General features: G+C 35.6%; 1 protein-coding gene across 1 annotated transcript in view; it reads left to right on the forward strand.

The window, feature by feature from the left end:
- LOC107602732 (arsenite methyltransferase-like) overlaps window positions 1-10,374 on the forward strand; it is a 10,942-nt gene extending 568 nt beyond the window's left edge. The window contains 10 exon segments of the mRNA XM_016295304.1: window positions 3,503-3,653; window positions 4,047-4,084; window positions 4,086-4,181; window positions 4,322-4,391; window positions 4,591-4,672; window positions 5,397-5,528; window positions 6,489-6,631; window positions 7,415-7,547; window positions 10,006-10,040; window positions 10,150-10,374. Coding sequence (XP_016150790.1) covers window positions 3,503-3,653; window positions 4,047-4,084; window positions 4,086-4,181; window positions 4,322-4,391; window positions 4,591-4,672; window positions 5,397-5,528; window positions 6,489-6,631; window positions 7,415-7,547; window positions 10,006-10,040; window positions 10,150-10,191 — 922 coding nt within the window. The 3' untranslated portion in view covers window positions 10,192-10,374.
- The last annotated feature ends 1,917 nt before the right edge of the window (window positions 10,375-12,291 follow it).

Here is a 12,291-nt window from a genome sequence, read left to right on the forward strand (position 1 = left end):
CATTAAACGCAAATCAAAACAACATGTGTAAGTGTTTTGTTTTGTGTTTTTTAAAAGCGATTAATTCCAGTGACTCGAGTCTTTGAATCCGTTCACTAACAAGATCCGTCCAGTGGCCCTTTGAATAGTGCAGTGAACGGATCTTTTTAGTGAACTGTGCATTCAGAGGCAGACAGTAGTGAAGTATTTTTACTCTGCTAAGTGTCTGTACTTTATCAGAGTGTGTTACTTTAGAAAACTTTACTTCACAACATTCCAAAGCATAATATTGTACTTTTTTTTTACTGCATTACGTTTCATATTAAATATCATTTGATACTTAATTACATTAGAAATCTATTAGTTTCTTACATTTACTCAAGTGTCAAGTGTAATTCAAAGATTTACTTGAGTACAAGAAAGTACTACATTTTGTAAATGTTCTTAAGTATTAAAGGTAAAACAAACAGCTTTTATTTATGAAATGTAGTGCAGTAAGAATTATGACATATGCTTTGGAATGCAGTGAAGTAAAGTTTTCCAAAGAAAAACACTGATAGTCGATACTTTTTAAATTTACTTGAGTAAAGTAAAAATATTTCACTACTGTCCACCTATTAGCTATAATAAGTGAGTCCAAAAAACGAGTTAAGAGTTAAATAGCTTGTCTTTTTATTTACTTATTTTTAAATCACTGTTTGTACACTTATAATCACCGGCACTTCTCGTTCAGTCGGTCGAAGGCCTCGGTTCAAGAAGGAGATGTCACAGTACATTTAGTTTGTTTACGAACGAGATGTCTCGTTCAGTCAGTGTCGCTTCGTGCCTTCATCTTGTCTTCAACCCAAAAGCAGATATTAGTACCATGTTGAATAAATGTGACCATCTCTATTAATAATACAAGCCTACAAAATCACCAACTTTTTGTAAATGGTCTCTCCTTTTTTGACAAGCGCTTTAATAACAGTTTTATAAGTAATGGCTTAAACCTCATTGTATATCTTGGCACAGCATTTGGATGTTACCATATAAATGTGTAATTTCTAATAAAGTAAAAGAAGTACTTTACAAAATGATTCACAGATACTATCCTGTACATGCAGTTATTAGCAGATATATTCATAGTGTTTGTGATAAATGTACCTTTTGTAATGTATCTGTTGAAGATATTGAACATTTATTTTTCTATTGCCCTTTTTCTATTTCATTTTGGGTTGACTTTAAAATAGACATACAGTGGGTACGGAAAGTATTCAGACCCCCTTAAATTTTTCACTCTGTTATATTGCAGCCATTTGCTAAAATCATTTAAGTAAATTTTTTCCCCTCATTAATGTACACACAGCACCCCATATTGACAGAAAAACACAGAATTGTTGACATTTTTGCAGATTTATTAAAAAAGAAAAACTGAAATATCACATGGTCCTAAGTATTCAGACCCTTTGCTCAGTATTTAGTAGAAGCACCCTTTTGATCTAATACAGCCATGAGTCTTTTTGGGAAAGATGCAACAAGTTTTTCACACCTGGATTTGGGGATCCTCTGCCATTCCTCCTTGCAGATCCTCCCCAGTTCTGTCAGGTTGGATGGTAAACGTTGGTGGACAGCCATTTTTAGGTCTATCCAGAGATGCTCAATTGGGTTTAAGTCAGGGCTCTGGCTGGGCCATTCAAGAACAGTCACAGAGTTGTTGTGAAGCCACTCCTTCATTATTTTAGCTGTGTGCTTAGGGTCATTGTCTTGTTGGAAGATAAACCTTCGGCCCAGTCTGAGGTCCTGAACACTCTGGAGAAGGTTTTCGTCCAGGATATCCCTGTACTTGGCCACATTCATCTTTCCCTCCATTGCAACCAGTCGTCCTGTCCCTGCAGCTGAAAAACACCCCCACAGCATGATGCTGCCACCACCATGCTTCACTGTTGGGACTGTATTGGACAGGTGATGAGCAGTGCCTGGTTTTCTCCACACATACCGCTTAGAATTAAGGCCAAAAAGTTATATCTTGGTCTCATCAGACCAGAGAATCTTATTCAGGTGTTTTTTAGCAAACTCCATGCAGGCTTTCATGTGTCTTGCACTGAGGAGAGGCTTCCGTCAGGCCACTCTGCCATAAAGCCCCAACTGGTGGAGGGCTGCAGGGATGGTTGACTTCTACAACTTTCTCCCATCTCCCGACTGCATCTCTGGAGCTCAGCCACAGTGATCTTTGGGTTCTTCTTTACCTCTCTCACCAAGGCTCTTCTCCCCCGATAGCTCAGTTTGGCCAGACGGCCAGCTCTAGGAAGGGTTCTGGTCATCCCAAACGTCTTCCATTTAAGGAATGGAGGCCACTGTGCTCTTGGGAACCTTAAGTGCAGCAGAAATTTTTTTGTAACCTTGGCCAGACCTGTGCCTTGCCACAATTCTGTCTCTGAGCTCTTCAGGCAGTTCCTTTGACCTCATAATTCTCATTTGCTCTGACATGCACTGTGAGCTGTAAGGTCTTATATAGACAGGTGTGTGGCTTTCCTAATCAAGTCCAATCAGTATAATCAAACACAGCTAGACTCAAATGAAGGTGTAGAACCATCTCAAGGATGATCAGAAGAAATGGACAGCACATGAGTTAAATATATGAGTGTCACAGCAAAGGAATACTTAGGACCATGTGATATTTCAGTTTTTATTTTTTAATAAATCAGCATAAATGTCAACAATTCTGTGTTTTTCTGTCAATATGGGGTGCTGTGTGTACATTAATGAGGAAAAAAAAATAACTTAAATGATTTTAGCAAATGGCTGCAATATTGTTAAGAGTGAAAATTTTAAGGGGGTCTGAATACTCTCCGTACCCACTGTATATGTATAAATCTTTGTAAAATGTATTCCTGTGGTGCAAGGCTGAATTTTCAGCAGCCATTACTCCAGTCTTCAGTGTCCCATGATCCTTCAGAAGTCATTTTATTATGCTGAAATCTTACAATTTTACTGCTGAAATCTACAGTTGTGCTGCTTAATATTTTTATGGAAACCATGGTGCATTTTTTTCTGGATTATTTGATTATTAGAAAGTGCAGAAGAACAGCATTTATTTGATATGGAAATCTTATATAATATATTATAAATGTCACTTTTGATCAATTTAATGCATCCTTTGTTAATAAAAGTGATAATTTCTTTCAAAAGGAAAAGTCTTTACATAAATCTATACAATATAAATACATATACATACTGTATATACATATATTGCTATAAATCAAAGCTGTACCTAAACCTAATTTATTGAAAAGCTGCTCTCATTAATAAGGAATAATCAAAATATAATATTCTGATTTCAGTGGGCTTAATAGGGTCACTTCCCCTGATGATATACTGCATCTAAAATATATGATATATCATATCTAAAAATGTAGCTAGTAATTGATATAAGATTATATGACAATAAGATTGATATGAATACAAGTTATATTGCTTTATTCTGATGATACTTCAGCTGACAGTTTTACATATTGATGATTCAGTACTGACCCCTTGGTGGCAGGTACTATGGCTGTGGTCTGGTGGTCCCCGAGTGTCTGGAGTGCTGCAGGGTGCTTGATCTTGGCTGTGGGAGCGGACGGGACTGCTACATGCTCAGCCAGCTTGTAGGAGAGAAGGGACATGTCACTGGCATCGACATGACTGAAGATCAGGTAAGTTCATTTCAGGTTTTAGATAACACTGTAATGCTGCAATGCATTGTGCTACAGGTTAATTTATATGGCAGATTAGTACACCGTTAGTAAACGTGTACTTCTGTTTTTCAATAAAAAAGCAAAACTGATCATTTAAAAAGCATACCCTTTTAAAATATACAGTTGTGTTGTTTGTTTGTATTTTAAACAAAATATGAGATTAATAATTAGTCATTAAATGTTGTAATTGATTTACAGCACTAATATACATACATATATATATATATATATATATATATATATATATATTTTTTTTTATTTATTTATTTTTTTTAATGTAATGTCCTAAATGCATTTGACATAATGGCAAAAACAGTGTATGTGAACTGCTCAGATGTCTTTGTTTTACAGCATGAGGTGGCTAGGAAATACATCGACTACCACACAAAGATTTGGTTATAAAAAGCCAAATGTGAATTTTGTTCAAGGCTACATTGAGGCTTTGGCAGAAGCAGGTCTGGAGGAGAAGTCATATGATATCATCATGTAAGCTTTCACAGTTTCATAATAGCTGCCTATTTGTGAAGACAAATTACTTCTAAATTCTTTGCTGACACAGAACTGTTAGTTACTTTTTAACATAAACAAGCAATTTATTGTCAGTCTTCGTTCTTTTATTTCAAAAGATCAAACTGTGTGGTGAACCTGTCACCAGATAAAGCCAGTGTCCTGAGGGAGGCTTACCGTGTACTGAAGGTACTTCGATTTCATGCCAAATTCAGTTGTTCTGAATATTTGATCAAATTTTTTAGATCTGATTTTTTAATAATAGCCTAAAACATGCTAACATCTTACTTTCAATATTTAAAATATGGATTTCTTTTGAATAATGGCAATCTTTTGTGCCTTTAGCTCATTAACAAACAAAAAGGATGTTGATCTGCTTTGTCATTAGGATGGAGGGGAACTGTACTTTAGTGATGTTTATAGTGATGCTAGAATCCCCGAAGACCTCAAGGCCAACAAAGTATTATGGGGTAGGATAGAACATCAACTTTTTGTCCAAATTAGCCTGTTTTTTTTTCTTTAAAAAGTCTTGCCTTCCACAAATGAAGGCTTTAAAGGGTCTTAAATCAGAGCAGAAAGTCTTACATTTATTAAGTCACAGCGTTGCATGCATTGCTAAAAATGAAATGAAATCTTCCTCAGTTGATTTTGTCTTGTTTTCCAATACAAATATCTAAACATCTTTAAATCAAGATGCATTTATTGGCTAAATGAAGATATGAAGTCTTGTTTTCTGAGGAACTGGACAAAATTAAGTTTATGGCTTCATTTAATTATCTTTAAACATTTGCATTGAAATGTTTCAATGCAAGACAATAATACTAGAAAGAACATCACTTTTTGTTATTTCCATACTCTAGTGGCTTAGATCAGAGTTATTCCAGCCTTAAGCTTATTTTCTTGTAAAACAAATCAGAAAGTAATGGAGATCCATTGTAAGTTTGTATTTTAAAATGCATAATACAACAGCTAATACAACTCATTGTGCTGCCTAGACATTTACATTTACAGAACATGATGTGTTGTGTTGTCTTAAATTTATTCCTTACACTTTCTTTACTTGGTCTTAAATGTAACTACATAAAACCTGCAGAAACCCTGCTTTCTAAATGTCGCAAGTTTAACTTTTCTTGCGTTAAATGTCACATATAATTAAATGACACTGATTTAGGCTTCTTTGCATGTATTGATCAGGTGAATGTCTCAGTGGAGTATTATGGTGGGAAGACCTGATACGACTGGCTGAAGAGGTTGGGTTCTGTAAACCCAGACTGGTTACTGCTAGTATCATCACTGTGGGCAACAAGGAATTAGAGAAACTGCTTGGTGAGATGTTTGTGTTAAATATACCACCTTCTAATAGGAATAGTTGTCTATTATCACAGCCATGCTGATTTTCAGTCCAAGAACACTCTTACTTAATGGTCTGGAGGAAATTAATGCTCTTATACCACAGTTACCACATATGTGTACCACATGTGGGTTGTTGTACCTAAAAAAAATATTGTGTGTAGAACTACTGAGTGTCCACCACCGAAAAAACAACCCAAGCCTCCGTTGCTAATTTGAAAGTGGTTCCTAGTTTAGAATTATATTTAAAGGGGTCATATGATGCAATTAAAATGTTTCCTTTCTCTTTGGAGTGTTACAAGCTCTTGGTGCATAAAGAAGATCTGTAAAGTTGCAAAGACTAAAGTCTCAAATCCAAAGAGATATTCTTTATAAAAGTTAAGAGTCAGCCACGCCTACCTAAAACGGCTCATTCTAACACACCCCCACATGTCTACGTCACGATATGGGAAGATTTGCATAACGCCGCCCAAATGTTCACGCAAAGAAAGAAGGCTTAACTTTTATTCTCGTTGTAGTATTGTTGTTGCTGCCGCTGCCATGTCGTGGAGACGCTGTGTGTTTCGTTGTGAAAGCGAAACTACTTTGTTTGGCCTTCCAAAAGAGGACGATATCCGAGCACACCTCGCTTTTCAGAACGATGAGTTTTGTAAAAATCTACCAAAGGCGGGGCATAGAGGAGAAACAATAATGTACAGTATGTGAAAATTTTGTTTTTTGAACCTTAAACTGCATACACATATTTCATTACACCAAATACACAAAATAATGTTCTTTTTAGCAACGTCATATGACCCCTTTAAAAAAAAAAAAAACAGATTCCATGATCATTTGAACATTGAGATAATTTTTTCCCTTTATTTGATATATTTTTAAACGTAATTCTCATAATTGTGTAAGTTCATAGTTTTACTTTGAATTGTGAAATTTGTTTAGGTAACTACAAATTTGTGTCAGCCACATACCGGCTCTTCAAGTTACCCAAAGGTTCAGAGAAGAAGTCCTGTCTGGTCATGTACAATGGAGAAATTACAGGTGTGGAGGAAAGCTTCGAGTTTGATGGCCAGTATACCTTTAAGGTGTGTAGCTACATCCAGATCTGCATTACTCCTTCAGCAGAGCTCATAATGAATATAAGGTCCAGCACATTTCCCCCTAATTTGTCCCAATAGTTACTATTCATATTTTTGAATGAATGAACAGTAATGTTAGAATAACATCCAAATGGCTTAGCTGTATTTTAATCATGCCTAACTATACCTTGTGTTCCTCTTTTATTTTGCTTTGTCTGTTGGCCACATGGTTATATTAAAATGATCTGCATATGTAATAAATGCTGTGCATGGAATTAAGTTTACATAAAAGCCCTAAAATACTGCTGTTGAAACATTTGGAGTCAGTAGGATTGTTTTTCTAAGAAAAAAGATGCATTCAATTGATCAAAAGTAATAGTAAAGACATTTATAATGTTACACAAGATTTGTATTTCAAACAGAAAAAAAGTTTATTTTGAACTTAACATTTGAACATATACAAAAATATGAAGCAACAGCACTGTTTTTAACACTTATAATAATAGTAAATGTTCCTTGAACAGCAAATCAGCATATTAGAGTGATTTCTGAAGGGTCATGTAAGACTGGAGTAATGGCTGCTGAAAATTCAGCTGCATTATAAGAATAAATTACATTTTAATATGCTTTGCAATAGAACTGTTTTTTTTCCCCTGGACCAATAAATGAAAACTCTTCTACAAGAGACTTCTTTCAAAAATGTTTACCATTTTTACTGACCCTAAACCTTTAAACAGTTATGTATGTTGTGAACAAGCATGATCATGACACTTTAGTGTCTTTCTCTAGGTAGATAAAGAGATGGAGGTGGATGGTGATGTGGCCAGCATCTTGAGCAACTCCAGATTTTCTGGAGAATTTACATTTCAGCGTCAGGGGCTGAAAACCCCTGAAAAAAAGAGGATGCTGGGCCAAACCCAAGGTAAGTGACTGATTTCTTACCAGTGTGTTAACATGCCTCATGTTCTTAGTCTTGGTCTATATTCAGTAGGGGTTGAACGATTTCCGATTTTTTTTTAAGTCGACTTTTATGTGATGAAAGTCGAGTCAAAGTCGACTAGTCGCTGATGACGTCATTAATGAACAAATAACTCTGGAGCTGTGACAAACACCTTGTGCACAGCTATGGCATATGACACAGCACTGCCCACATGGCTGTTGCTCCTATAACAGCTTTTTTATCAATTCTTTTGTCTTTGGGTCGTTATATTTCTCACAGATTTCTGCTCGTTCTAAATCAGATACAGATAAAGTAGCACAGTAAAGATTACATTAATATGAATGCATTAGTGAAAGAGCGATTGCGTGTGTGAATTAATTCTACCTGGCAGCGTCTCTCTACTAGTAGTGAAGCTGTGGGATTTAGTTATTAAGAAATATATGCTAGAAATGTTCAGTTTCTAAGCTATTTTATTGAGAAATCACAGAACAGTGTTGACAATACAATTCCGTGCTGAATGATTCTGTGTGCGTGTGATGTACGAGCTACTGTCTGTAGCCTATGTGTGTGCTTTACAGTGCAGCAGCGCATTAGATTAGAACGGCGATTAATTTACCTGTACAATAAGCTGTTTAAAACGTGCATTCTCCTGTTAAATTTTGAGCATCCAGTAATAATCACACGTCTTGTGGAGCGTTTTCAGAGTATGCATTTATTTGTCATTTTAACTGTTTGGAAACGGAGCGTAAAGGTGGAAGTCCTTCAAAGATTTCTTATCCTGCGCCCTCTATAGGACCAGCGAATAGTCGACGTCAAGCTTAAAGCGTCATGGCAGAGCATTGAAGTCGATTAGTCGGTGCAACCCCTAATATTCAGTAATGCACTTAATATATCATGCCTTTGCATAATGGTCAAATTGAGTTTTAGTTGTAAAATCAGTTTTTGTTGCAATTTTAGACTAATCAGCTTTCAAAATACCTACTTGCATTCAAAATATTTCTCACTGGACCACTAATTTGCTTTAGTCCGATCACAGACATACAAGGTTATCCAGCTGGACCAAAAAGCCTTGGCCACAGAGGATTGCCCTCCCTTTCAAACAAAGAATGGCAGCTTATCAGTGCTGGTGGTGATTCAGTCCCTTCAAACACAAGAAAGGATTATTTAGAATTACTTACAACACCAAAGCACAATTTTAGAAATGCAGACCTAAAGATATAGTTTAGTTTTGGTTTTATTCTTAAAAGTTTTTTGATCTAAAAAGATTCCTGACATGCTTCAGCTGTTTTTTACCTTTACACAAAAAGCCTGTAAATATAATCTCATAGCAATATATCAGAGGCATATACAGGTCGCTGTACTGTATACTTCAAATCTTTTTTTAATATTATAATGTAATAAGGAAGCATTGCATCCAGATTGATGCTGTTTGTGTTGTTTTAGACCAGAGTTTTTCAAACTTTTCGATACCCTGGCCTCCCAAAATGTGATGGTCCCAGTTAAATGCAGCTATATATCTTCAAGTATAAAAGTCCTATGTATTATAATGTGAAAAATACTTTAGTAAAGTATACTCACAATGTATTTATTGAGATCTGGCTGGCCAAAAAAAAGTTATTTAAATAAGCAAATACTGAAGAGTTAAGATTGGATCATTATTGTAGTGATTAACTTGTTTCTGACATGTTATATGTTTAGCAACAATTCTTTTAACCCTAACTAATGCAGTGCATAGATGTTAAACAACCATATTGGAAGACATACTCATGTACATATTCCAAGACAACAATGCCAAGATTCACCAGGCTTCGTTTATGAAGTGATTCGATGAGCTTGAGGAATTGTTTTCTTGAATAAATTGGTCACCACAGAGTCCTCAGCTTAACCCATATTGAAAGTCTTTAGGTTGTGCTGGAGTCAACGTTTTAGGGAGTGGTTTGACTCTCCCATTGTCAAGAACGCAGCCAAAAATGAATCCAACACTTGATGGAAATAAATGGTGTGTTACAGCATGATGTTGTTGAAACTATACCACAATGAATGCACAATAAAATCAAAGTTAAAGGCAGTCCAACAAAATATTTGAGTGTGCAACTATTTTTTGGACAGGCAGTGTAAAGTCGACTCCAGCACATCCCAAAAACTTTCAGTGGGGTTTAGGTCAGGCCTCTTTGGTGGCCAATCTTTCACAAATTGTGCCTGATGACTCCTGCCATTGTTACATGGGTACATCTTCCCATATGTTTTTTTTTTGAGAAATAAAAAGCTACACACTGCATCAGTTAGTGTTAAACATACAACATGCAAAAAAACATAAATCACTGCAATAATGACTAAACCTTAAAATCTTACATATTTGTTCAACCCTTGTTATAGACAACTCAGTTTGTGTTGATCAAAGAGATCTGCCTGTACGTTTTGATTCCATCATTTTATGCAGTTCCTGGATGCAACGAATTTTACCGTACCTATGAGGTAATAGGGTGCACCTGCATAATAAATCAGTGTCAGTGAATACCAAAATTATGTCAATTATGAATATACTGCACTTTGAACCACTGAGAATCTTCCTCTCTCTCTCCAGGCAGTGTCAGTGGATCCCTTTGAGCTGGTCCAGCAAGTGTAACTGCTTCCACTGGGGGGTGCTGTGGAGACCAGCAATCATGCTGCCAGTAAATCCCAGCAAATTTCAAAGCAGTATTGTTTGATTTTGACTCGAAAAGAACACATTTGTTGTTAATTGTGACCGTGATTGTGTAAATTTTTTTATATTACTCTATACTGTAATATAGTATTAATTATAATTTTGTGAAAGCATGATGTTGTTGAAACTATACCACAACGAATGCACAATAAAATCAAAGTTAAAGGCAGTCCAACAAAATATTTGAGTGTGCAACTTTTTTTTGGACAGGCAGTGTAAAGTCGACTCCAGCACATCCCAAAAACTTTCAGTTGGGTTTAGGTCAGGCCTCTTTGGTGGCCAATCTTTCACAAATTGTGCCTGATGACTCCTGCCATTGTTACATGGGTACATCTTCCCATATGTTTTTTTTTGAGAAATAAAAAGCTACACACTGCATCAGTTAGTGTTAAACATACAACATGCAAAAAAACATAAATCACTGCAATAATGACTAAACCTTAAAATCTTACATATTTGTTCAACCCTTGTTATAGACAACTCGGGTTGTGTTGATCAAAGAGATCTGCCTGTACGTTTTGATTCCATCATTTTATGCAGTTCCTGGATGCAACAAATTTTACCGTACCTATGAGGTAATAGGGTGCACCTGCATAATAAATCAGTGTCAGTGAATACCAAAATTATGTCAATTATGAATATACTGCACTTTGAACCACTGAGAATCTTCCTCTCTCTCCAGGCAGTGTCAGTGGATCCCTTTGAGCTGGTCCAGCAAGTGTAACTGCTTCCACTGGGGGGTGCTGTGGAGACCAGCAATCATGCTGCCAGTAAATCCCAGCAAATTTCAAAGCAGTATTGTTTGATTTTGACTCGAAAAGAACACATTTGTTGTTAATTGTGACCGTGATTGTGTAAATTTTTTTATATTACTCTATACTGTAATATAGTATTAATTATAATTTTGTGAAAGGCAACACAAAGAAAAACAAGAAGAAATCACTCAATCTTGCAATGTTTTAAATACATCTGTAATCATACTGATAAATGTATAGCATTGACCAGTAACTCACACAGGTCTATATAGTTGCATAATCTAAAGCATTCACCTGCCAGGTTTAATCTTTATTGTAATCTGTATTGTATTGCCAAGTTAACTAAAAACACACATGGTTTATCGAACTTTTGTAATTAAATAACTTTTTCCATTGCTGTAATAAAAATGTTTTTTTTTTTTAGCTGACTGCCTGGGTATTACTATCAGCTGTGATATACATTTAAATAAATCATTTAATGATACTGACATGCAAATCACCTTTTATAAAATGTAATCTAGCCCTATCCCTTAAACTTTCACAACAGGACTTTTTGTTTTTGAAAAAGAACAGAATTTGAGGAACTTATGGAAAATTCTACAGAATACCAGTAAAAAGTGATTTATTTATTCGCTCTAATTTACTGAACGTGAATTGTCACTGCCTGTGAAGATTGTAGGGTTGTGAAATATAATTCATGATCAGTCAACTTTCCTTTGGTCTGGACTGATCTCTGATCCCTGATAATGATCAAATGTTCACTATGTGGAGATCTGACTCCACGATTATTTTACATCCTTTCATAGGTTTTGCACGTCTTGCGTTTCTCAAGATCCCTTTTATCCCTGCCATATCTATGTAAGGTACATATATACATTTTTGTGTAGTCACAATAAATGTATAGCGTTGTTCATTTCTTTAGGATGACTGCATGAGGGCTGAGTTTCTGGGTGTGTATTCAACTATGAGCACTTTTATGACTCGGGTTGATAAAGAACTTTTTTTCTAATTGTTACAGTATATGGAGGTCATGTTAACCTTTTAACATGCCTTTGTCATATTTTTTTGAGGTCATGTTAACCTTTTATAATTTTTTTCTACATCTATTTATTTTATTTTAGTTTTATAGTTTAAAGATTTTGTGTTACTCTTGTCCCAGACCCAAACATTCAGTGTCAAACTATTAAAATCCAACATATGACTTCTTGCATGATATGTGGTGCAGTGGGCTATGCACATGCTTTGGGTCCCTGAGATGTTAGGGGTC

The sequence above is a fragment of the Sinocyclocheilus grahami genome, unplaced genomic scaffold (genome assembly GCF_001515645.1).
Source record: "Sinocyclocheilus grahami isolate Dianchi unplaced genomic scaffold, SAMN03320097.WGS_v1.1 scaffold334.1, whole genome shotgun sequence".
NCBI classification, from domain to species: Eukaryota; Metazoa; Chordata; class Actinopteri; order Cypriniformes; family Cyprinidae; genus Sinocyclocheilus; species Sinocyclocheilus grahami.